This window comes from Charadrius vociferus, unplaced genomic scaffold (assembly GCF_000708025.1).
Source record: "Charadrius vociferus isolate BGI_N301 unplaced genomic scaffold, ASM70802v2 scaffold67, whole genome shotgun sequence".
NCBI lineage: Eukaryota > Metazoa > Chordata > Aves > Charadriiformes > Charadriidae > Charadrius > Charadrius vociferus.
In genome coordinates, this window is record NW_009649485.1 from 2102445 (window position 1) to 2129580 (window position 27136).

Genomic DNA, 27136 nt, shown 5'->3' on the forward strand with positions numbered 1-27136 from the left:
TGCCCGGCGCAGCTGGTGCAGTGCGGGCTCTTGGCGCCCGCAGGCGCTCCGGTGGGCCCCGCAGGCGGAGCTGGGTTGAACTAATTGCCCCATTTGCACCTGTGCGCGCAAAAGGCGCGGTGGCGTTCGGATCGCTCCGGGACAACCGGCGTCTGAAGGGCTGCTTGAAGCCGCGGTCGCCTGTTCCTGCCAGGCTGGCAAATTCCCCGCGTAAACGCGCGGGTGTGTTTGCAGTGCGCTCTGGGCATCGAGCGGCTGCGTTCCACACGACTTGGGTCAGTTTGTCCTCCGTTTACTTCAGAGAATAAGACTTTATGTGATCTTTTACTTACAATTCTTTTTTGTAGAAAAAACTGAAGTTTTTGTTTTGTCTTGAGGTGCCATTGGACAAGGAAGTTACAAATTTGAGATACAACGCTGTATTAAAACAGTACCTGTTAATCCAAAGTTTAGGGTATACGCTAATCAGAGATTACAGTTAAATAAATTGAAAGAAGGGGTAACTTAAATTCACTGAAATGAGTTGGACAATAAATTTTCCCAAAACAGACCTTGTCAAGTGCGGTGGTGTAACAGCTAGCAGTCAGGCTCCATCGCCTTAAACCCCTCTTCATGTTTACCTTTTTTTCCTCTCAAATTTGAATGTAATAGTTTTCTGAAAAACTATAGCATTTACTAGATCCTGAATTTTTGGAGCTGATACGATTCTCCAGACCATCATGAACAGTTTTGTTTGGGCAGAGGTAGACTTCTATTTAATAGGGGATACGTGGCAAAAATTAGGAGCGTGCTTCTCATGTAATCTTTCACTTCTTGTGGTAGTTGCTTGAATTTTTATTTATTTATTCAAGCCTGCCAGGTCATCCTGCTTCCAGTTTACAACCAGAAATCCCAGAATGATGATAAAGAGCAGTATGGAACACACTAACCTTTGTACTGGTGACATTGAACAGGTGGAATGTGCTGTGTGTTTCTAAGGGACAGCGTTTATGGGCTAAGCTTTGAAAACGTGATAATGCTAAATTGATTCTGATAAAAATTAAAATTAACTAATTTTTTTCTTATCCCAAAATGGGATTACATTGACAAAATTCATGGTTGGTGAAGGATTTTTGCATCCTCTTAGTTCTTAAAATCTCACTATTTTTTCCTAATGTTTCTGATTTTCAGGTAATAACCTTGTGATTTGATTTTGGTATGTAGCAAAGTTGCATCCTATTGCTGAACATATTCTACAATTCTTAATTTTCACAGTTCTTTAGAGTCTAGTATTTGAAAGGCACGTGTTCTTGAGATTTTATTTCAATTCATGATTCATGCTTTCTTTTTAAAGAAAGAAAAAAAAATTGCCTTGTATTTTAGGAAGAAGTTTTCCCCTATCCAGAAATTAGCAATGAAGAACTAGAGGAGATCAACCAGTTTGTAGGACCTGTAGAAAAATTCTTCAGTGAAGAAGGTATAGTTATTTGTTGCTTATTTATGCAAGTGATTACCTTGATTTTAACTGTAGCAGTTGAATAAGATTATTATGCTTTAGGTATTCAATTTATCTTATGCATTTATTGCCAGTCATATAGTGCTGCAGATTCTATAGGCGTGTTCATTTATGGCTCTTTTTCATATTGAGTATTTGGATGCTGATGAGAAGAAATAAATCTTCAGAACAGGAAAAAATAAATAGAAAAAAACAAATAGAAAAAAACAGGAACTAAAAGAATTCTGTAGAGGTAGGACTTGAAATTGGTTTTAGCTCAGTTGAATAACGCTATTTAACAGCTTCATATATTGTAATTTTTTTTCTGAAACTTTTTAACTGTCCTACTGTACTAAAACTGGGTTTATCAAATGCATCAGAGATATTCATAAACAATGACTCATTGAGAAACTATGAAAAACAAAAGCATTTATGTTTTTTCAGCATTAGAGTAGTGATTCTATTTGGGAAAAGTTGTATTAGGCTAATGTATTCCTGATAGGGTTGCAGGGTGTTTCTTCTATTACTGGTGGAATAGATAAGCCAATTCTAGAACAGTTGTAGAAAATTGGTTTTTATAGACAGCAATTTCTGAGACAATTAAACAGTATCATATCAGATTTCCCGCTGACAAAGGTACTGGATCTAGATTGCCAAACACCGCAGGAGTTCAAAGAAGCCTGTGTTTGTCACAGATAACAATTTATGAGATCCAGGTAATTTTAATGATAAAATTGTACGTTGCTCACTAACAGTAAATTAAGAATTTATGCAGATTATATTTTTTAATTCTTTGTTCTGTTGGGGAACCTCATTTATTAAGTAAAAAAACTTGATATTTAAAGGAGGGAAAAAAATGTCAAATTACAGAATCTTAACCGAAGGTGGAAATTGCTCATCTTCGTTTGAATTCACAGCTATTCCTGTTTCATTATCCAGGGTAACTTATGGGGGTGGTAAAAATAGGTTAGGAGAGCAGCCTTAAATAGTTGGAAACTTGATATGATTAGTACTGGGTAAGGAAATTCGTCTCAGCAGAGTCATTATGAAGCATGACAGCGTCCAGACACCACAGATAGGTCTGTATGGGCATAATGGGGGGAGAGGTATAAAAACACCTTTCTCTCCCCAGAACAGCTGATGGCATACCCCACATGTATCTCACACTATGTAGCTAAAAATTAGTCTGGGGAATAAAAGTCTTTCTTTTTTTTTTTTTTTAATGAATTTTCTTTTTTAGTAACTTCTCTTAAAAGGACATCAGAATTTTTTTAGTTGCCTCCTCCTGTTAAATTTCTTATAGAATTTGCAGCATCATTTAAGTTTCTTTTAGGAAAGTGCCATTGCTTTTGCAGAGTCACTTCTTTTTTTGTAGTTTTTGGAAAGATGGCTTGTGTTCCTTTTACTGCAGCGTACAGCCTTCTTGAGCTGCTTAATACGATTCCTGTTTATTTTCACTGTCACAGTACAGAACAGCTCTTGTAATCTCCCAAGAATTTGAATAACTCAAAAGAACGAGATTTTTGTAATTAACTCGTTTATGTACTTTTTTTTTTTTTTTTTTAAAGCATAACCTAGACATAGTTCTGATAGAAAATCCTGGAAATACTTCACTTATTCCAGTCATGGAATCTGCTAACGCGCACAAGCACAATCTGAGAAAATAAAAAAAAAATCACCAAACAGATTTTTTCCCACTACCGAGTCCTTTTCCTGGATATGTCGTGACTTTACAGCCATAATCAGTATTCTTGAGTTCTGTATTTTGACTTTGATGGTGTAATAAAGTGGACTACTTAAGTGAAGCGTTGTTCTCCAGAAAGAGAATTGAGACCTTCCACTGCAATGTGTCGAACTTGTCTGTGTGATCCTCATCAGAAGGCTAGAAAATCATTGTTGTTCACTTTTCAGGAGGAGGGCGTGTTGGAGTGGCAGGGTGCAGCAAACAGCCCCCAGTCCAACCCACTGTCCTGTTAGTTTTGCAGAAGCCAGTTTAGGGTTTGAGACTGTTGCAACCACAGTGGGAGGAGGCCAAACGGGACAGTCAGTAACATCAGACTGAAGGCAGAAAGAGTAACCCTTGTGAAGTTAGGGATGAGAAGTATGTCTGTATGTCGTGCAACAAGCGTTGCATCTTTTCTGAAGATGCGTCAGAAGACTAGGGAAAAATGACAGCAGGGAGGGATGTGATGCTCCAGCAGCCCCTTTTTCCGTACGTTATTTCAGTTCTTTGGGTCTGTGTGCTCAGTCTGATAGGTTAGAGATCATACTGCTGCTAACTCATAGCACACAGCGGCCTTGGCTCTGATTTGAGAACGCTGCAGTCTCAGAGATTTTTTCTGCACTGAGTTTTAAATTATAAAACCTTCTGTATTTGTAGTGGACTCTAAGAAGATTGATCAAGATGCAAAAATCCCACCTGAAACTTTAAAAGGACTGAAGGACCTGGGTCTCTTTGGCATGCAGATTCCAGAGGAATATGGTGAGTAAATGATCACAAAAGGATAACCCAGTAGCCTGTGCTAAGTAATGCGTTTTGGGGCCTTGCAGAATGAGTCTGTACTATCCTACGTGTAGTCCTTTGACTTGGATGTCTAACTCAGGAGCTGAGGCTTCCTCTCGAGTTCATAAAGTCATGTGGGGCACCAAGAATGTCTGTCAGCTGTGGAGGGAGCTCAGCATACTCTTACCTCGGGTGCCAGAGTTAGATAACTAATTTTAGATGGTGTAAATTCCTCTTGGCATAGCATTTTCCTTGTTGTTCTTTTTCTGGATGCAGCAGAGTAGCTTGACGTTCTGCGGGACTTGCAGTTCTTGCTGATGGTTCCTGAAATGGGTCCAAACTACTGTGTCTCATGGAACCGATCTATGAAATCTGCCACCTGTCATTGGCAGATAGGAATGTGTTTGACCTTAGAGAAGTGTAAAAGTATAATGTCTGTCATTAAAAGTATAGCTTTTTTATACAGTCTTCCCTATTCAATACTGAACAAAAAGTTTGTCTTAAAGGACATTATAGTGCCAGTTGAGATCAGAGACAGTAGTTCCTCAGGGGATTAACATTTAAACTTGCAAAAGAATTTTCAAGAAAATGGTAATCTTATGCATAAAATAAAAATTGGGATTGAAACTATTATTTTACATGAAATTCATAAAGAAATGAGATCCTTGCATCATCTACTGTCTAGTGTAAAAGAAGATGACTTTAAAGAGAGTAACTCAGAAGAAGACACAACTGTGTTTGACCATCTGCAGAAGATAATTTCAGTGGGGAAAATACCTAATTTTTTAGCAGAATAGTGTAAAACAATACTTTTTTCAGGGATAACAATAGTACTATATAAAGCTGGAGACATACCTCGGTATTTACTTGGTGTTAAAGTAACACCCTGTTTTTCGTAGCATTTTTTGTTGGACGTTTTTTGTTTATTGTATTGGGCAACATATCTAGTGTTGCTGTCCTGCACTGATTTCAATTCTTTATTTAAAGTGTTTCTATACAAATTCATTAAAGTGTATCAGACAACTTGCATGTACTGTAACATCATGTGATTTCTGTTGATTATTTAATTGGTAATTAATGCTTTTGAAATGGTATTTTCATGGGTATTCAGAACTAGTCAGGGTGATGTGAAATTAAGATAGAAAAGAGGTTTGTAAGCTCGTCCAAGTTTTTATCTTCAGGACAGTGACTAGGGAGGAGAAAGATCTGGACAGAGCACCTTAACCCAGATCGGTAGAGAGAGGTATTTTGGGGTTAAAAAATACACTGGAAGAAAGGAGAGGAGGTTAGTGTCCAGTGACAGGAGGCGTTGGGAGCGGGGAACCAAGGACGGAGCTCAAAGCAGAGCGTTAGCAAGCATCATTGTGTTGGAAGTGTAACTTACTATTGATAACGGGAAATAAGTTTCTCATTCTGTTAATTTTTTTAAAGAGTCTGAAAGGCAATGTATTCGACCTAGAAATCATGCTTCAATTTAATAAAATATTGTTGTTTTGATCTTGCATTGTTTTGAAGCTTGTGAAGTAATACTCTCAGCTTCTGGTTTGTAAAAGGTCACAACCCATTCAGCATACTTGTAGAAAATCATGGTCCTGCTGTCTTGCACACATGTATGCTGGATGAAAAACAGAAGGTGGAAAGCAATCACCGTGCTCTAAGCAAGCTACTTTTTTTTCTTCCCCATAAATAATATGCTTCTAGGGAGGTTATTTACCATTTTTTCATGGGCAGAGAGAAACCTGATGAAATTCAACAAGGGCAAGTGTAGAGTGCTGCATCTGGGGAGGAATAACCCCATGCACCAGTACAGGTTGGGGGCTGACCGCCTCGAGAGCAGCTCTGTGGAGAGGGACCTGGGAGTCCTGGTGGACAACAGGATGACCATGAGCCAGCAATGTGCCCTGGCGGCCAAGAAGGCGAATGGCATCCTGGGGTGCATCAAGAAGAGTGTGGCCAGCAGGTCGAGGGAGGTCATCCTCCCCCTCTACTCTGCCCTGGTGAGGCCGCATCTGGAGTACTGCATCCAGTTCTGGGCTCCCCAGTTCAAGAAGGACAGGGAACTGCTGGAGAGGGTCCAGCAAAGGGCAACGAATATGATTAGGGGATTGGAACATCTCTCCTATGGAGAAAGGCTGAGGGACGTGGGTCTCTTTAGGCTAGAGAAAAGAAGATTGAGGGGGGATCTTATTAATACTTACAAATCCTTCAAGGGAGGGTGCCAGGGGGATGGGAGCAGTCTTTTTTCAGTGGCGCCCAGTGATAGGATGAGGGGTAATGGGCATAAACTTGAACCTAGGAAGGTCCATCTTAACATGAGAAGGAACTTCTTTACTTTGAGGGTAGTGGAGCACTGGCACAGGCTGCCCAGAGAGGTGGGGGAGTCTCCCACTCTGCAGACATTCAAATCCCGCCTGGACGCTGTCGTGTGCAACGTGCTGTAGGTGACCCTGCTCTGGTGGAGGGGTTGGACTGGATGATCTCCAGAGGTCCCTTCCAACCCTAACCATTCTGTGATTCTGTGATTTTCTGTAGTTTAAACCTGCTGTATTTTTGTTGGTGGTGCTTGTCATATTTTAAAACTCTTAAGTCACACATATTCAGTGCTTCGTGCATTGTGTGGTATTTTTCATAATGGTTTGTAATAGTGGTGTATTTCCAGAAGCATTAAAATGCAGAATGTTAATGGGAAAACTTAAGCTCTATAAATCATGGAATAATGTCTTGCTTTAACGTGGGCATCGCTGGAATTACTGTGCACATCATCAGTAGTCTCCAAGCTGAATCCTGAACCAGCACCATGTAGAAAGGGGAAAAGAGGTCAGAGTGTACAGATAGCAGGAGTGGGGGTTTTAATTCATGTCAGCGTGCTCTGAAGGAAAAGGGTGCGAGAGGCAGAGATGTGAATTAATGGTATCGAGGAGACTTATTCTTGCATTTATTTGGTATACGTAAATAATAGGACTGTTGAGACATCTGCTGAAATAGGTATTCGTTATCCTGACACACCACTTTCCCAAGTATAAAATTATTAACCTGGACAAAAGATTATCTTTATTAGATGAAGTTGTTTATTCAGAAGTAATATGTAAAATACTGTCAAATTACAGGGAGCAGGACTTCTAGTCCTGATGGCAAGATGTTCTTGAATATGAGACTCACACAGATGCAGCTTTGATTTTTTCCTAATTCTGGGCTTTTCAAGCTCCTTATAAATAGTCTCTGCATTTGCAGCAGCGGGTCACAAAACTCCTACAAAAAGGATGTGCTGCTGTCAAGGTTGTTTCTTGATATCTTCACATTTTTTGATTAAAGGCATTTTTGAAGTGTTGTTGTTTATCCTCCTTTAGCACCAGTTTGGAAGTCAGCTTGGGAACTATTTGGTGGCAGTCCTGTTGTCTAGGTCGTTGTCTGCCCCCGTAGCAGTGACGCTGGGGACAGCCTGGCGCTGCGCAGGGACCGGCCCAGCCCTGTCCAGCACCACTCCCTCTGCTGCGGGGGCTGCGGCTGGGCAGCCCTCAGGGGGCTGGGCAGGGGTTAGCTGTCTTTGCAACCTAGCGTGAACACATCACCAAAAAGTCACTTTATCCTGTAAGCACAGAAATTCAGACTAGAGCAATTTTTATACCGAATCTTTTACTATTTTCACGTAGAGAGTGCTATAAACAAGCTTGTTTTCTACCGTTTGATGGATTATGGTGTATTTGCTCTGCGTGTGTGCTTGAACACAAACACATCTGTTCTCTGAATGGAACTAAATCCACCACAACTCACGCTTATTAAAAAAGTTACTGTTTTCACAATGCATTCTTCTGGCACATGTGCAGCCATGCCATACTTGTTTGTGGATATATTTGATCTGATCTGTACTAAGATGCTCCCCAGTTAACTGCTCCATTCTTGATGTTTCTGTACTTGAAAGGGATTTTCTTGGCAGATGGGGCAAGTTAAATTTTCAGGTATCTACTTTGAATAAAACACAGTATTTGTTCCAGGTGGTCTTGGTCTATCAAATACCATGTATGCACGGTTGGGAGAAATCACTTCTTTAGATGGATCTATCGCAGTCACTCTGGCAGCTCATCAAGCTATTGGGCTTAAGGTAACACTCTTCTTTTACGTCAAGTAGTTCTACACAACCTGCATAGAAAAGGTGAGGTGAAGTTTGGTTAAATGTGGAATGTGAGAGTAGCAAACGAGAATTACCGGTGAAGCATAGATCAGGTGGAGCATTCTGACGTCAGGCTGGCCGTTTGCGTGCCCAGCACCCTCTGCCAGAGGCTCAGTGTCAGACCTTTGTGCAGCATAAAGGCTGAATGTGAAGTACACAAAAAAATTATGAGTCCAGGAAACATTGAGGTAATGATTCTTAGAAAAAATAACCTTAAACAATCCCAAGTTTTTTAAATTGAGCAGACTTGATAAAAGTAGCTAGAATAAATACTGAAATAAATAACATATGAGGGGAGCTAAAATGATGGGGTGGTGGGACAGCCATGCAGAGAATTCAGAAGGGTGTGACTTTTTCTAGCTGAATGAGGCTGCCCGTTGGGGAGCTTAGCGAAGAAAGCTTACCCAAACCCAATTGCTGTAGCAAACTCCTTTTCCGTATAATAGAGCCTTAGGTATTTACCTTTTAGAGCTGGATGGACGGTCATAGCCTGAAGCTTGAAACAGCAAGGTTTACTATAACAAGGAAAAATTCTTCATGGAATTGAGCAGACAGTGCTAATTAAAAAAATATGTATTTATTCCTCTCCTTAGTTAACGTTTCACCACCTGTAGAGCAGGGCTGGTGAGCTGGGCTGGTTTGTAAAGCAGTCGGGCGAGAAGGGTCGTGTAAGACACAACCGCTGTCACTCTGCTGGGGCCAGTTTGGGTCAGTTGGGGTTAGTCCTGGTTTGGTTGAGTAACTGTATCTTAGCTGTTTAACCATTCGTTATGTAGCTATATCGTGTATCTTTGTATTTTGTTTGTTCTTTGGAAGAAACCTGCTGTAAAAAAAATAAATACAACAGAGATAAATAAACTAAGTCTGCTCTCACAAAAGTTATTGAATGCCGATGTAACGAAATAATTCGGAACCCAAGTAAATTGTATGTTCTGTTCTCTGATCAGGAACTTTGAAAATTGCTGGTTTTGAGGTTCTTAAAATAAAACTATAGTGATAGTAATGCAGGTATGATAAATTATAAAGGAAGGACTATATCAGTGTCTTCACTTACAGCATAAATCAGGTGAAACCTACCCTAGAAGGCAGCCTGAACAATAACCCATTTCCTGTGGGCATTTGAACAACTGTGTGATGATAACTGACATACTTTCATGTCTGATAAATAGCAATGCCCACTGTTTATTAAATAGTCTCTTGTTATGCCATAAAATTTGCAAATTGAGCTTCCTGAACTTGGCAAAGCTTGTCAGCTTCATTTCTTTTTACACAGGTTGATGCTGAAAAGTTTTCTATGAATTCTCTATTTAGGGAATCCTCATTGCTGGCACCGATGAACAGAAGGCAAAGTACCTGCCAAGACTGGCATCTGGGGAGCACATTGCAGCGTTTTGTCTCACTGAGCCTGGAAGGTACGGGGTTTGTAACCATAAAAGCTACAGAAAGCACCGAAACACAAAAATGATTTTTTTTTTTTTTTTAATCTTCATTACAGTGGTCAGTTAATATATGAAATCTTTATTATTTGGTGTCTATGGCTTCAGTATATAGGTCAATTTTTATTTTTTATTTAAAAGATACACTTCAAATCATGTAATCCATCTTTTCCCAATGTGCTGCTGAAGGCATTTTCCATGAAATCACTAACTGTTGTTCGCACTTAATTTCTGGCATTACTGAATATGCATTGAAAGGATAGTTTGTGCTAGGTTAGAAATAATGTGCTGTTAGAAATAACGTGCTCTGACTGTTGTAGGAAAGTTCAGTTGTCAAAATTATAAAAGCCTGTATTGAAGGAGCTACCAAAAACAATAGGAAGAAATTTTGGTCTTCCATTAGACTTTAGAAGAGTCACCTTTGTAGCAGCAACTTAATTTCAAAGATAAAGTTGTATTTATTACATTTATTCATTGATTATTGCTAATGTTGCAAATTCTGTTAGTGCAGAAGAGGTACAGTTTTCTTAAAAATGTATAGGTGGATGATTTACTATGTGATTGTAAAGGGAACTGACTGAGGAGTGAGACCGGTTGAATGTTTGAAGTTGAATCTTTCTTGTCCGTACAAAACCATAGTTTGTCTTTTCCGAATTCCAGCCTGCTAGAATGACTTGCAACGAGCATTTGGGTTACTTGCTAATTTTCCTGTTGCTGTGATGTAAATACCTCCCAGCCATCAGTGATGGTTTTTATTCAAGACTTGTAAGCTGAGTTTTGACCCTCTAAAAGCTACACCACTTGCAGGCAAAATTTAAACTAGCACAGATATTTTAACAAAGTGATCCATGGGAGGGACTTGGAAGTAACACGCAGGAAAAAAACCCAAGGGCAGCTGTGTTCTGAAGTTCTTCTGATGTGTATTTAGCCCAGTATTGTTTAAAATGATTGCTCGTCTCAGTAACTTTAACTTCAGTCTTCTTAGAGACCTTAGTTTAGTGCACAGAAGCAATCATTTTTAGAACTGAATTTTAGCAATGTAACCCTATTAAAATACCAGCTGAGACCTGGTGGTTCCAAGAACTTAACGACTGTCTTCAGCTCAAGCCCAAAGTGATCCGTTGGGGTGTTTTAATTTGTGGAAGAGGAGGCTTCGTTCACAGGGAGGTGATGTGCTGCTGGGTAATTATGTAATAAGTGGGTGATTGGAGAGAGGGCAGGAACTTTTAATCACAGAATGTAAAATTTTTATTGCTTTGTTGTAATTCACCTGCTGACTTTGCTCCTGTAGAAGGTATTGGATGTGCCCAAGTGCTCGTTGACAGACATTGTCACACATTTATTTTTCATTTCTGTTGAGCCTTTTTTCACTTAGGATATAAAACCAGGGTGTGAATTTTTGAGGAACAACCTAGACATTTGGAACTTGATTGTGTTTTAGGATGACACATTCATGGTATGTTCACATAGCTCAACCTGTAGCTCAAAAAAGCTGCTTACGTGGCACTCTGAACGCTGTGGTCAGGTCATGAGATTGGTAACATATGTGGGGCAGAAGTGTCCCCTCAGGTAACAAGTAGATTTGTTTAGAGGTGTTGAATCTAGTAAATTTCCGTGTTAGTTAAAAACGAAAATTTATATACTACTATTTAATACAACTGTTAACATTCCTTTTTAAAGGATAGAAAGAGGGAGAGGATGTTTTTCTAAAGCATGTTTATTTCTTTAAACATTAATAACTGGTTTGGCTTTTAGTGGAAGTGATGCTGCGTCCATCCAGACAAGAGCAACCCTCAGCGAAGATGGGAAATACTTCTTACTAAATGGTTCAAAGGTACGTGCTCACAGACTGGAAACAAGACAGGTTTTTGTTGTAAGTTTGTAGAAATCATCTCTGTCTTCTGCGGCGTCGCGGTCAGTCGGTTTTGCGAAGTAAGAGGGTGGTGGGGCAGCTGCGTCAGTCCTGCGGGTTCCAAGCTAGTGAAGAACAACTATGTCAAAATGACAACTCATGTTGGTTTAGGGCCAAAGAGAACAGCAAAACGCGCTGTTTGGGGAATGACCTTCACCGAGCTCTTGGTAAGGGAGACAGGAAAAGCCTCTCCTAAGTTCCCTCTCTGTATCCCCAGCTCATGGTGTTCAGCTGCAGGGAGGGTTTGTTGTTTAACCCCTTCTGTGACAGCAGAGGCAAAAAGAAACCAAAAACCGTATTTTCCCCTCTCTTCATTCTTCAGGCCAGATTTTGTCCGTATTTTTGAAAGAAAACTTGACATTGAATTGGAAATAGGGCTGCTTGGAACGTTTCTACTAAAAGAAACACTGGCAAAATACAATCTTGAAAAAATGTAGAGATGTACTGGATTCAACAATATTTGATGCATTGCAGACTTGATCTGTGGTTGTGTCTGTGATGTGAAGAGACCCGTCCTGTGGGAGAGGCCGTACGTATGGGGCCTGACGCAGAGAATTCCTCATCGGAGTTGAAATTATTTTGGGCAAAGTGGTTCTACAGTCTGTATTACCCGCGTATCCCTCACGTGTTGCAAGTAGCTGGATACACAACCTTTTGTGAAACTGCACCATGGATTTTAATTCCATTCAAGTCTGTATTGCAACCTATTTTTATAATTGCTCTAAACTTACCATTCGGTGGTCAACTTCCCTTGGAAATGTGTTCACAAGAGACAAAACTAGTAGCAGAACACTCAGAGTCTAAGGGAAGAAGCAGCAATTTTTCACCACTCCGTTCTTTGCTAGTTTGTTAGGAAACGCTTAAGAGCAGCGCTCACAAAATCAGAACAAACCTATTTCTTATGCATCTTTCCTCTCTCAAAACAGGTTTGGATATCAAACGGTGGCCTCGCTAATATTTTCACAGTATTTGCTAGGACAGAGGTTGTTGATAAAGATGGACAACTAAAAGACAAAATTACTGCTTTCATCGTGGAGCGGGATTTTGGTGGAGTTACCCATGGGAAACCTGAGGATAAATTAGGCATTCGAGGATCCAATAGTAAGAATCGTTTAAAATTGTTAACAGAAATTATTTTCATGTTTTAATTTTTACTTCAGAGGCAAATCTGTATCTATTCTGTGTAACTAAGTTTCATGTTTCTTTACTGGCTTTTCTTATGAGTCCCTCCTAGTGCCGGGTCTGAAATAAGGTATCCACATTGTATCATTCTTTCCTGCACACATGATCCTTCCCTAACCATGCACTGAAACAAACTGCTTTGAAGATTCAGCGACCAAATAGCTTTAATGTAGAAGTTAAGTTTTCATAGGCTCTCCTTAAGCTTACTGCTGATTATAGTTTTCGCCATCTATCATTTGGACTCGACTGCTGTACCAGTTCCTTAAAATAGAGTCAAAACAATAGTTCTCTGTTTACACAATGTACATTAATTATATTTGGAATATTTTACATCAGTAATTGATGTCAACTACAGTCTTTCCCCAAATTCTAACTTCTTTGGCAAAGCATATGTAATTCTGTACAAACAGTGCATTGGGAAAACTACTTCTTGTTACAAAAAGAATCAGTTACGTTCCTGATTGTCTTTTAAATATTTCTACAAAATAATTCATTAGCTGTTCACTCTGTGTTTCAGCTTGTGAAGTACATTTTGAAAACACAAAAGTGCCTATAGAGAATGTAATTGGAGAAGTAGGAGGGGGCTTTAAGGTAAGCAGTAAAAATAACTACTGATGATCTATAAAAGCCTGAAGGAGACTTATAGTGGGGTTTTTTCTGTACCAAAGTTTCCTTATTGGTGTTAAGAACATGGTCGCACTGAAGGATAGTGAACGATGGACTTCTCAGTTTACCTCATGTGCTCTGTATTAATTGGTTTCACTGCCACTGTGCGGGAGCGTGCCATAATTCCAGATTTGTGTGTATTTCTGCTCAGTACAGTTACAGAGCGGGTTCTGCTCTTTGGATTTTTATGGTTTTTCATGGCGTACTGTTCTCTTCTGTTGAAAACGTTGCTCCCTTTTCTGAACCTCTCAACTGAATCAGGGAAACGTCTTCTGCTGTTTTCCACAGCCAGAATTGGGGACTGTGTAGAAAGAGAGCGAACAAAGCGAGTATAATGGGAAACAGTTTGAGGGAAGTGCAGCTCCTGTGCAAGGTCCCGTGGCTGTCAGGTGCTTTTCCAGCGTTAGGTAATGGCACAGGAGAGTAGTGGGAGGAGGAGTCCGCTGAAAGGCTCCTCTGGCACCGGCGTCTCCGCACTGCGTCAGAGAAGTGTGACGGCAGGACAGCTGCCGCTGGTCGCTTCGCTGCTGTAACCCTTCTCTGAGAGCGTCACGTGTGGATTTGCAAAACTGTTCATAATCAGTTTTCTTACTCCTTCTGTAGTTGGCAAGTCCAGACCGAAATGCTAAACGAAACCATTATCTGTAATGTAGTAAGCATATTAAAAGATTATTTTTATGATTTCTTCTTCACATAATTATCACAAATTAAAATGTAGGAACAATGACTTCTTGCTAAATTTCCTAAGTGTATTTGATCTGAGTGAGTCACACGGGTTTCTTTTGTTAAGAAACAATAATCCGAGATTTCAGAATCTGGTTTTGTACGTTATTGATCTGTATTTCATTTCTGCACCTTTCATTCTTGTTCCCTCGTCTTGTGTGTTGCTGAAGGGCGTCTGAGACAGGAAAGTACCTATTGCAGCTCAGCTGCAGAGAAGATTGTTAGCTTTGGCTGTTGTGGACACGCATGAAACAATACTCTTTCTCCTTCACCTGATAAACTTCAGCGGTGCTGTCTAATGTGAATGTTGTTTGTCTAGTTGCAGATAAATACATTTTTATCTGCGTTTTACCTTACTGCAGTTTGAATAGAGGATTACTTCCAGGTCACTGGGTCATCGGTATCTGAAAACTATTTCAGAAACGAAATTGGATGTGGTAGGTCACCTGAAAAGCCTCCTTTTGGAGCGTTATTGCCGGCCGGGATATATGCTGTGCTGAGCTGCGTGAGGGCAGGTCACAGGACAGGATGCGTATCCCAGTGAGGAATGACATCCAGAGAAGCACGGCAAGATGGAGCGAGACAGCAGGAACCAGCGTGGCCTGAGGAGAAGTGGTGTGGCAACAACATTGCCTGAAAAGCATTCTTCTTCTTTGCAGGTTGCCATGAACATCCTCAACAGTGGAAGATTCAGCATGGGCAGTGCGTCTGCTGGAATGATTAAAAAATTGATAGGTGGGTGAATTAGGGGTTCTGGGTTACTGGATGCCTGCGTAAGGTATATAGTAAGGTATATCATGCAGTTAATTCAGAATAGTAATGGGAGTCTTGATCGTAACATCGCTAGATTGTAACTCATAACATGCTTTGACTTCTTATATATTTATATAAGAAGTGTATATACTTCTTATAAAAATATTGTAATTTTTATTAAAAGCCTGTTTACAGTGTTTTAACGCTGAAGCTTTTTCAGTGCATATAGTGGAAAGTGTTTAATTTTTCTGAGGTAAAATGCTCTTACTAAGAGAACAGCCTATATACTGTTGCTTTTAGAAGGTGTAATCATCTCCTGTAAAACCTCCCCCGTGAATAACCGGCTCAAAGCTTATACACAGTAATAATACAATTGGTTTCTACCAGTAGTTGCCCAGACCAGTCACGGAAGTCCCTGTAAAGCTGTCAGTTAGCACTGAAGCGTGCCTTCGCCGAGAGTGCGGGTTCACACCTCAGATCCCCGTTTCCAAGCCTTCGGCACGCTGTTCCCGGACTTCATCAACACTGTCATTTTGAGGGTGTTTTTCACAGACCGCTGCTGCCGCGGCAGCGAGGGGTTGGCGAGGTGGAGGTCGGCGTGTCACAGTCCGTCAGCAGAAAGACGCTGTCAGCGGGAACGCTCTGGCACAGTTACAGTTCTGCTGGTTTGAGATGATGTTTTCTTTTTTTTTTTTTTAAGAAATGACAGCAGAGTATGCTTGTACCCGGAAACAGTTCAATAAGAAACTGAGCGAATTTGGATTAATTCAGGTAAAACATGAAAAAACCTACATCTCTGTGCTTTGTATTGACTAAGTGCAAGAACATAGGTTGTGGTGGGGTTCTCAGCTGTGCTGGTGTAAAGAATCGGCTAGCGATACTAACTTCGTGTGATCTTAGTGCAGACTTCTGCACACTGATCTTTTAAATGTCTAGAATGATAAATGTACCGAATAAGGAATTTTTTTTTTTTTAGATTTTTCATGATTGATTTGCAGTAGTACTTTTTATTAATTAGTATTTCATAATATGTTAAACATATGAAAACTGGAGTTGTGCTCTTAAGTTTCAGGCTTGACTGTGGGATTTTGCCTCTGAATTACCGTGGCTCTCCTTGCATTACTGTTTGACAGGAGAAGTTTTGTTTTATGGCTGTGAAAGCGTATGTAATGGAGAGCATGGCGTACCTCACTGCAGGAATGATGGACAGGCCCGGGTTTCCAGACTGCTCCGTGGAGGCAGCCATGGTCAAGGTAGTTAATTTTATCAAACGACATGCCTACTACAGCTTCAAGCTAACGCAGATTAACACCTCTCCTGTTTTTCAGTCTATGTTCCAGACTGCTGAGAGGCTCAGGCATTACATTTAGACACGTGATACAAAAAACCCAGCTAGATTGAAAAACAAAAAAAAGCCATTGCTGTTCTCTCTATACCCCACTGTTGATTACTGCAGATTCAGGCTTTTGTCACTGTACAAAATAAAAACCGCATCCAGCAGGTTTGGAATACCACAGTCCTCTTGAACTCTGCTTGTATGTGGCCGTAGAGGGCAAGAAGGGTAAAAAGGCACTCGGCTGTATTTCCAGCGGCAGGCCCGGCTCAGGTGCTTCTCTCCTGCCTTTAACTCGGCCGTGGTCGCAGGATATATATTGAGAACGAGCCGGGCCCGCTGCCGCAGCGGCACTGTTCAAGGTATTTCTGCAGCACGGGGCTGGGTGCTCCCTGGAGGAGGACACACAGGTTTTTGGCCCCCGTCGATGGTCCCTTATGGTCAGTTCAAAAGAGCTCGTGTCCCGGTGAATGGGGGCAGCCACGAAGGGCTCCAACCACCCCGAAGGGCTCCACCACCCGGCGACAGCTGCCCTGTCCCTTTGTGGCTCTGACTCTCCCAGGAATATTTCCTCATAGAGACATTTCTGTGGATTCAAGGAAACTATTAAAGTTTGACTAAAGTATACACCCTGAGCCTGAGCATACACTAGTTCAGGCGAGCTTTGAACAGGACTGTTGTAACAGCAGTACAAAATATTAGAGCTATGTCACGCAGCTATAGTAATGGCGCAATGTGTTCTGTATTTACTGTGAAGCGCGGGGATTAAAATACTGTTCAACGGCAGGTGTTCAGTTCTGAAGGTGCGTGGACTTGCGTAAGTGAAGCACTGCAGATTCTCGGCGGCCTTGGCTATATGAAAGATTACCCCTATGAACGCTACCTCCGAGATACCAGGATACTGCTGATTTTTGAGGCAAGTATTAATATACTGTTCTAACTGTAAACTGCAATTCACGCTCTCACGATCTGGAAACCTGAGCAGTGAGTTGCATGGGCTCTCATTCCTTTAGTCGCAAAGTCTGGAATAGAACAAGGCTGAAGAACTAACCTCATGTTCTTTGGAGGTGTGGATGGTACTTTCCCTTAATAAAATAAGATACGATGGCTTTTATAGATTGACCCCAAAGTGTGAGTTACAGTAGGAACTGGCACTAGCTTTGCCTCTGAAAAGAATAAACTGGTACTATATATACAGTTATCTACATACACTGGTAGCGTATATGCAGGTTCTTAACTATTTAGAACCTTTCTGGATGTTTTGAACAAAATACGCAGCTGCTTTAAATGCACTGTCATGAGAAAAAAACAGTCGCAGTTCACAGGTCTGGTTTGTTGTTGTTAACAGACTAAAAGATGCTAAATTAGTGTAAAAGCCAAAAACTATTTTAGTTGACAAAAGTAACTCTTGGGTTTATGTTCTGTAAGTAGTTGTAACTGCATTGCTGACTCGTGGTGAGATGAGTGCTGTGGCTGCCTCAGCACGAGCCTCACGAGAAGGAAGTTGGCCATCTTGCTTTGGATCAAGCACATTTTGAAACCTTTTTGCTGCCATTGTTCCCATGTATCTGTACTAATGTCAGTGATAGGATTTGGTAAGAGGTAAAATTTTGGGCAAGATTTTAATCTTTAAACAGATTTCTCTAATAGGATTTTCTAGATTTCTTCTTTTTTTTTTTTTGTGGCTAAACTGCTCAGTTGGTGCCTGGACTTGAGTAACCTTTCCTCTTGCGTGTTTCTCACAAGTCAAGTAGGGAAACTCACAAAAGCTAATTTAGAAGTTGAATTAACTTATTGATGTGCATTTATTTTTATTTTTTTTTAAATGTTGGCTGTGAAATGTATTGTGTTTCCAAGCTGGATTATCAGTGACTGAGTCAGACTCACAGACTTGATTTTTCTTGCTGGACCGTTGAGAAAGGATCCGTTACCTCCTGGTGGCAGGACAGCCGAGATCTCAGCTGCAAATTAGTGCAAGCAACGCTTTTCAAACTGCAGTTCAGTGCATAGCAGTCACCCGCCTGCTCTTGCAAATCCGTGTGTGGTTGTCTCCTGTAAGCAGGAAGAGTCAATTCCAGTATGGATTAGAGAGCAAAACCAGACAACCTATAAGGTCATCCTCCTACCTCCTGCGGGGTTTGATGGTTATGAATCCGACAGACGTTCTGAACAGTAAAACCACAACCAGGTGTAAGGAGTGCTGTCTAGACTGGTTGAAGCCGAGAAGACCTTTCACATGGGACAGGTTATAGGAAGTCTTGTTTAAAAAAACAAAACACCGCACCATTGGAATTCCTGTAATTCAGCTCATTTTCTTGTATCAGATCCCAACAGTTGTATAAAGTTACTCTTCTGCTAAAAGAAGCAGGTTGTGCTTACCTCCTTGTTTATCTTGGCCTCGCTGTAAGGGACCGGCAAGCGCATCAGATAAGTGCAGTTTGCTGCAGCCAAGGACAGAATCCGTGCCAGGACGCGTGTCTGTTGCTCTGTGCTGTGTACGTGCCCCTCCAAAACCTCCTGCTTTGCCTCGGGAACAGTCCCGTCCTTTCCCTGTGCGCTGTAGCCTCTGTCCCTTGGCCTGTCGCTGGGTCACTGCGGTTTTGACACTGATTTCATACTCGGAGTGCTTTTCAGCCTTCTGTGTTTCGATCTTTATTCTTGAGCCACCTCTATTAAACCCATCAGTCATATAATGGGGTCCCAGGCATCAAATTGTACAGTAGCATCTGAATTTCTTGGTCTGCATTTGCTTGTCAAACAACAGGCTTATCGAGCAGTTTCACAACTATTTAAATGTTCCCTTACTGGAACAATGCAGAACTTATTTTTTACTCAGAATGCATTTCGTCTGGTTTCTTTGTCATTGTGGTACATCCGTAAGAGATGATATCATAATCAGAGGCTCAACGTCTTCACAGCTAAATGGAATCAGAATTTATAATTGAGATAAAGCAAAAGATCACAAACATTTACAGATGGGTGAAGAGGAGTCTTTTACCACTAGAACACTGGAAAGGGAAGACTGGCACAACAGACCTGCTTGGAAAAACATTCATTAATATTGTAAACTTTATAGTTAACTAAAGAACCTGTCTTCAAAATTATGTACTTTAGAGTGTTTAGTCTGTGTCGGTTGCTTCCAGTAGCCCTGACCCTTTTAATTTAGACAGTAAAAGTAGCTCTAGGAAAAAAAAAAGTATACAAAATATTAGCACAGCATCTCTAGAGTTTTAGATACTGAAAATACTTTGTACTTGATACTGACTTCATATTATGTTATGTTTTTTACAGGGAACAAATGAAATTCTGCGAATGTATATTGCTTTGACGGGTATGCAACACGCAGGCAAAATCTTAACTGACAAAATTAAGTATGTTCTTATTTATTGCTAATAGTTTTTAATAAACTAAACAGAATCTGATAACTGTTTAACGATAGATAAGAGCAGAAACTGTAGGAAAAAGCCCACAGTATTTTTCAATGTATTATCTGTCTAGAAAGCAGTGCAATGTTATAGTGTTGGGTTTTTTCTTTTTAATTGGCTGTTTTATAGATTTAAGAATCTTGGCCTTACTGTATTTTATCTTACAATTGCAGCTTGTTTAAGAGTCTTACAAGACCAGTAACTAAAATTTTATAACTTAACTTAAGAAAGATTTTGTAACAGAGTTTTATTGGTAAGACAGCTGTATTAGGCATAACGAGTACCTGTACTGGTCTCTGGAATTTACAGTATTTTTGGGAGGAACCGAACATGAACCATATTGTATACTTGTAAGGCTGTATAACTGTTCTCCAGGCTTCATAGTAAAATGGATCAAAAGACTTGATGGGCCATAGAGAGCCTGCAGGTGTTTTGTAAAGCATTTAGAGTTCCAGCTGGTTATGCAAACCTCCTGAAACTTCCTTGCAACCCCGGAAAAGGCCTCTAACAGCTGCTGTTTACCCAACATTTTAGAGAAATCAAGAAAGGAAACATGGGAGTGGCGCTGGGGGAGTTTCTAAACAAATTGCGGGACACGATGGGCAGAAAAGTGGATTATGGGCTGGTCGGTGATCGTGGAGTGGTGCATCCCAGCCTCCAGGTAAGGCGGGGGGACACAGGGCTCGGCGGGCAGAGCCACACACTGCTCTGTCTGTCACGTTTGATTCCCATCACCGCTCGATACCCTGTTCATGCAGACCAAAACGCGTGCTTAGGAACAGTGCGATTTGCAAGTTTAAACAGATGTTTCTACCTTTTCAGGGGTAAGGACTTGGTTATAGATATTATATGGGTACATGTCAAAGTAAAATGAAGACTGCTCTAAGTCTCTATACCAGATCCAGGTTTATAGCCATTCTAGTAAATTATACAAATTGAGCCTTCACAGTATTAAAGTCTTTGTTCATAATGTTCTGTTGCTGCCCTTCGTAATAAGCTCAGTTACGAAACACAGTATTTTTTCCTGGTCCATAGTAACACGGTTTTAGGTAAGAATTTCTGCGAAGTATATATACGTACTCGCTTAATCACTTCGTAAGTAATTTTTATGACCAAAGATGAATGTTCTGTTAATCAAAAAAAGAGAAAGTATGTTCTCCCATGATGTTTTGTTAGTGATTTGAAGAACTGTAACAAAATGACTTTTACCATTCCGTGAGTGTACCTGTCCTCCAGGTCAGCTATTTCAGGCACACAGGTAAGAGGATTTGCTGGGACTTGCTGACGCTGTCCCGCTGCCCTAAGGCAGGTTACAGCGCGGCACCCCCTCTGTGGGCCACAGTGCCACTGGAGGACGGGGGGATTGTTTTAACGGCAGCAGTTCTGACCTAGCTGTCACACTAAATTTGAATTTCCTCTAAATAGCTTCAAACCCACTTACTTGCCTTCATTTTACAAGAGTCAGCATAATGAATTAGTTGCATTTATGAATTAATAAAAGCCAAATATGACATTAGATTTTTTTTTCCCACTTAATACCAGCATTTGAGACAATTGGTGAATTCACACAGTAGTACCAGATAATCTTGATTTTTTTCAGAGTTTTCATAACCTGCCGCACTTAGAATAAGAATTAGGTTTGCCGTGCAGACTAAATGTTGCATAAGGATTGTCCAGACTATGATTTCCATAAGCCTAAGAATAGTGCCTCTCTGGCTTTCAGCAGCAAACTGGATGAATGTTAAAAACCCCAGTGCTGGCCGAGAGAAAAATCTAGTGTCACTTGGGCTTCAGGATACCAGGGCTGCATCTAGACAGTGATTTCTCCCCTTTAGAAAAGAATAACATTTTATAATGTGGTACCTCTTAGGTAAATAGGAAGAAAAATATGTAAAATGGTGAAAGATCATCTTAAAGGGGAATTCTGGTCAGTGACTAGACGTTGATAATAAACACTATTTAGCAGAAAATTGAACTGCCACTTCTTTAGAGAGGGGAAGTTTGTCCTTGTGTCGGGGCGCACATCTTGGGGCTTACACGGTACTTGCTTCAATAGAATTGCCTGTTGGTTGTTGAACTTAGTCTACGTTGTTCCTTCATTTTGATCACTCGGAATTGGTTCCAGACTTCTTAACAGTGCTCTGCTACGCTTCAGTCTTGGCCAGTCAAAAAAGGAAAACTAGTTTTGCGCTGTAGTTGAGAATTCTAATTTGTGTCCTGGCTGTAAACCCAGCAGGGACCCAGGCAGGCAGAGGAGCTGCTTTCTCGGGCAGAGGTGGTGGTAGCAGCCCACGGCGAGGGTTTGGGTTATCGGCTGGGCGCCCAGAGCTGCTGCCCTGGACTGTGCCTGCGGGTCAGCCAGGCGTCCTGTTCTGAGGGGGCGGGGGCACGGCTTGTTCTGTCCCTTACAGGGCTACTCAAATTATTCCATCTTCTGTTCTGTTTTGTAGGAAAGTGGCAAGAAACTTGAAGAAAACATTTATTATTTTGGAACTACAGTGAGAGGCCTGCTAAGTAGGTTTGGCAAGGTAACCACTATTTTTTCTGTTATCTTTGTTATTGAATAGTTTATCCTCAACCAAATTGGCCTCACAAGAATCTAGAGTGGACGGTGTGAACGGTGACAGCCTGGACTTCCTTTACACAACATGTTTCCATTGAATATAAGAAAATATAGTGACATTCTAGACTCGATGTAATAGATAACTTGGGTTAAAACCAAAACCAAACAACCAAACAAAACCACAACAACCAAAAAACCAACAATCTCTGTGAATTAGTTGTTTTCTTCTACCTCTGTGGGCACAAATCCTGCCAGCTCTGGTGACCATTTTAAGTAGTTGCTGTGGGCAGTCACTGGACCCCATTCCCCTGTTGCCAAATGAAGAGCTACACCAGAATTGATGCTATTCATCAGTATTGTACAGCTAACGAAGCTGTAATTATGCCATGCAAAGTGGAGGTGTTAAAATAGGAGAGACTGAACTTAGAACACCCTGGATTTTCAATTTTATGTCAGTTAAAGCTGATGTGTCCTGAGAACGCTTATCAGACTAAGCCCTGCCACATTCCACTTGACCTAATACATTTTTTGAACAGGATTACTATATTTGGTACTCAAAATGTCAGTGATTTTGGCACTTATCAAAGCGGTTTCAAGACACAATTTTACTGTTTGCTGCAGCCAGAAAGACCATTAAAAGGTGGAACACAGTTAATCCAAAACTTCGTAGTTTAAACATAGTTAATGCATATAAAACCGTTACAAGGCGGAGCATAAATTAATGCAAAACTGTGTGACTTAGGGTAGAAATTCTAGGTTACAACTTACCTGTCGGTGCTAAGTATGACCCAAAATGCAAAGCATGAAAAAAATGTCTGGGTAAAGTTTTAAATTGACAACCTACAAGCTAGTAACCATTTTTTACTCTTCTAGACAATAGTGGACGAGCAGTTGGTTCTGAAGAGAGTGGCAGATATAGTCATTAATCTATATGCGATGACCGCAGCTATTTCCAGAGCCAGCCGCTCAATCAGCATCGGGCTAAGAAACCACGACCATGAAGTAAGTGTACTTTAATCTCAGTCATACCCATTTAATGTCTGCGTCTCTTGGATCATGTAGCTTAACAATCGGTATTTATTACCGTTCTGCCTCACTGAGTGCTTTGTAATAAAGAGGCACTATCCAGCCTCAGCCTTCTCCTGCAGTGTGACAGCCTGCCTGCCTGCCACAGGGCTCAACCAGCCGCCTTCGCCTCGACGAGTCCGCTTTCCCTCAACTCTGAATCCTGCCTGAGCACGCTGCTGCCCCAAAAGAGTGCGCTAAACCAGCCGGCAATGCGTGCTAATGTCTCAGACTTCGCAAAACCCCACTGACAAATAGCTTTCCTTACATTTAAAAGAAGTACCCTCTGCATTTCTTAAGAATGTGTATGTACCACAGCAAACTCTCCTGTAAAACCAACAGTGCGCCAGAATGCTTCTAAACTGGTTGGTGCAAGAGCGCGGTACCCACACCAATTGCCTCTCTGGTCCTCTGAACACACAAGTTGTATGCTATCAAGCTATTTAAAATATTTTAACACATGCATACACATTTATGAATTAATCACAAATGCGCATGTTCTCTTAAACCTGCTAATACCATGCAGTTCTTCCCAAACTTCCCATATAATCATTAATAAATAGGAACGTGTAATAACAACAATATTTTGACAATTTATTGACGGTAAGGTGGGAGTTTGGCACCGAGGGGATGGTGTAGTAGCTCACTTAAAGTTTTGTGGTAACGGTTATGCTACAGGACAAGTAAATTTGCTACAATTAAGTGTTAGACAAATCCAAACCGCTTAACCTTTGTCCTCACTGGCCTTGAGACTTCAGATTTCGTGTGTGGAACCCCCTTCTGGATCAGTACCAACAGTGTCTTCCGGGCAGTTTTGAGTGAAGGGGTCATCCCAACTCTGACACTGGGCAGCTGTGGGAAAAAGATAACAACTAAGCCTGCAGGGCTCCAATTAGCAAGAGACAAAATTAGACGTCCAGAAGTTTAAATTACTGTATTTTTACTACGTTATTTTGTTTATTAAATTCATGTACTAGTTTTTAACTGAGTTTTACTGTTTTCTCAGGTGCTTCTTACAAATATCTTCTGCACGGAAGCGTATTTCAAGAATAATTATGCCATGGCTCAATTACAAAAATGTAAGTTCTATGAAATAAAATGAACATTATACTCCTAGGGCTTGCACAGACTCTAATCAAAAGTAGGTGGTTTTGATGTGACCAACAGAATAGTTTTGCTCTGCTTTGAACTGGGATGAGGAACAGAACTGGTCTGTACCAGTTGAAAATAAAAACTCTTCATTTAATAGATAAAACAAACTGCAGTGATTCTTTTTTTTCCCAGCTGTGGGGAAGAATATAAAATCTATCAATCAGTAGCAAATACTCCTATAAAGAAAATACCAGCTAACAATTAGGTATTTGGCCTATTTGGTTAAATACTGACCAATAAGGCGTTTGCGCTGTGAAACTCGGGCTGCAATAATCAGCCATTTGAGAAGATAATGTTGAATTATGTCCTGGCACTGAAGTGTAGGTACTTGCATTTGTAAAAGCCTTTTTGAGAGAAATTGAGGAAAGTTATTTATGGTACTTTAGTTTTAACTTCCCTTCTGTCTCTCCACAGATGCAGATGAAAATCTGGATGACTGTATTAAAAAAGCTGCGAAACAGGTACTGGAAAAAAGAGCGTATACCTGTTCTCATCCGCTGGACAGGACATTCTGATTGCTTCCCTGACAGCAAATGCTGATGAATGTAAAGCAGTGGCTAATTTTCTGCATTTGACACCTTAAAAATAACTATTTTGTGAGTTTACCAAATGTAATTAGCTGTAACCATGTAAAATAAAATTTCTAAACACAACTTCATATAAAGAGGATAAATAAAGAAAAATAAATTTTCTTTAAATCTCAAGTGATCTTATTAGATGTCTGTTTCCCTTGGAGCTAAATAAAGACAGTTGAGGTTCAGCCAGTGAGATGTGTTTTCCCAGGGAAGGGATTGGGTGTTTTTGTAAGTATCTTTAAGCTTAAATCAACTATTTACTTACTGTAGAGAAGCACAGAGAGACTTGCAGAATCAGAACGATGTAGTTTGGAAGGGACCTCCAGAGGTGATCTTGTCCAGCGCGCTGCGGACAGCAGCACCAGCTACAGTCACCATTGCCTTCTCCAGGCCTGTGTGGAGCGTCCCTAAGGATGGGGGTTGCACCGTTTCTCTGAGCTCCCACGTAAATGTTTTTCCTTCTATTTAATCAGAACATCCCCATCTCCTGTTCTTGGCCTTGGTCTTAAGCCTTACATGCCCCCTTTGGGTTTTTTTTAGAAACAATAAATAGGGGGGGTTATGTAAATGTAGGCTGTCAGCCCTGTTAAAAAAAAAACACCTCACAAGACACAGATTTTTCATGAGCGTTAGTCTTGATGACAGTTTACACCTTTTTTTTCCCCTACCCTGTAGCCAAAGGTAATTTAGCTACTTCTTAACTGTCCCTACCGGGTCAGTTTTATCCAGTGATACATTCAGCAGTGTCCCCACACTTGCCTTTGGGGGTTATTTGCTGGCCACATTTCATTAGGAAGGCAAGTATTTGGGGTCATAGCTATACATTACCAACTCTCTGTTGTTCATTGAGTGCTCTCTGTCTACCGAGTTACCTGTGTCCAGAATAACTGTGCGCTACCGTATCATTCTGGAGAGGGCCTCGCTGTTGGGTGAGGACGGTGGTGGGGCCTCCTGCTCTTGCCGATTGTTCTCTCAGGTGAACAAATGAATGTTTATCGCAAAGTAACCTCTCTTAGGTTAAGCTGTATCTCTTATCTACAAGTTCCATAGTGTTGCAATTTTTCAATTAAAGGTGTTTACTAAACACACTGAATCTGTAAAATAATTGACGCTAATTAATAGCCAGTGAGCTTACCGCTTTCATCAATTACTGTGACTCTGTTAGTTCATTCTTGTTGCTCAACAACTCTTAGAAGTGTGATTTGAATAAGGAATTTTGACCATCAAGTGCTGCAGTGTTTCAGGATTGGTGTGGGCTCTGGCAAAATGTGTTAACAGCTTAATAGTGCATAGCTTAATCAGCTAAAGCCAGTGATTTTGTTAGCAAACACCCTGTTCTCTCGGATGCAGCTCTGCCTTGCCTTGGGACAACAGAGGCCAACGATGAAGTGACAAATCGAGTGGTCAACCTCGTAAAATACTGGGTTCAACAGAGGAGCTAATGAATCGTTTCACAAGTTGCCACTCAAAAGGCAAAGAAGTCTGACCTTGTTGAGCATGGTTTATATCTAGTGTGGGAATCTGAAAGAGTCCATTTCTGCAAGAACTGAGTAATTAAACAAAGTATCTTAGACTATGTGATAGCATGACAGTAAAACAAAGACCAGAACTTGTCTCCCACAATAAAGAACAAAATGCCAATTAAACCACTTTACATTGTTCCATATGCAATTGAGATAGTAACTACAATTTTCCTGTTACTGCAAGATTTACTGTCTGATACAGTTTACAAAGTTCAAATAACGTGAAACTTCTTCCAATTTGTAGCCATTAAATGAAACCGGAAAGGTAAAAAATTACACTTGAAGAGCTTGATTTATGTTTCTTAGATCAGAAATGCTGCTGCAGCCTGCGTTTTCCAGTGTGCGGCCAGGCACATGGCTGAAGTGTCCGTGTCTGACAGCTCTGTGCAAAGCTGAACCTGTGAACATACAGGTACCACATAGTGACACCCAGGGCCAGCGCTCACCAGTGACAAACCGGATTCCTTAATTCTGGAGTGTAGACTTGAAAGGGAGACCTCCCAACAATGCCAAGTTGGGAGAACGCCAAACTAATTGGTTTGTCTCTTCAGGACGCATCCGAAGAAATTAATTTATGGATCTAAGTAATTTATTATTATAATGGCTGTATAGTGTAAGTCTTTGACGGGCAACATAGAAAATGAAGTGGGCCCACTTTTGCTAATCTTAGCAATTAGTTTATC

General features: G+C 40.8%; 1 protein-coding gene across 1 annotated transcript in view; it reads left to right on the forward strand.

Moving 5' to 3' along the window:
* The window catches only part of ACAD9 (acyl-CoA dehydrogenase family, member 9), a 25940-nt gene extending 830 nt beyond the window's left edge, over nucleotides 1–25110 (forward strand). The window contains exons 2-18 of the mRNA XM_009889951.1: nucleotides 1363–1456; nucleotides 3855–3956; nucleotides 7970–8076; nucleotides 9457–9557; nucleotides 11337–11415; nucleotides 12420–12594; nucleotides 13193–13266; nucleotides 14724–14799; nucleotides 15518–15588; nucleotides 15951–16070; nucleotides 16938–17066; nucleotides 19442–19521; nucleotides 20110–20236; nucleotides 22026–22103; nucleotides 23012–23140; nucleotides 24210–24282; nucleotides 24770–25110. Of these exons, the coding sequence (XP_009888253.1) occupies nucleotides 1363–1456; nucleotides 3855–3956; nucleotides 7970–8076; nucleotides 9457–9557; nucleotides 11337–11415; nucleotides 12420–12594; nucleotides 13193–13266; nucleotides 14724–14799; nucleotides 15518–15588; nucleotides 15951–16070; nucleotides 16938–17066; nucleotides 19442–19521; nucleotides 20110–20236; nucleotides 22026–22103; nucleotides 23012–23140; nucleotides 24210–24282; nucleotides 24770–24870 (1716 nt within the window). The 3' untranslated portion in view covers nucleotides 24871–25110. The remainder of the gene's footprint in view (nucleotides 1–1362; nucleotides 1457–3854; nucleotides 3957–7969; nucleotides 8077–9456; nucleotides 9558–11336; nucleotides 11416–12419; nucleotides 12595–13192; nucleotides 13267–14723; nucleotides 14800–15517; nucleotides 15589–15950; nucleotides 16071–16937; nucleotides 17067–19441; nucleotides 19522–20109; nucleotides 20237–22025; nucleotides 22104–23011; nucleotides 23141–24209; nucleotides 24283–24769) is intronic.
* Nucleotides 25111–27136: the final 2026 nt, after the last annotated feature.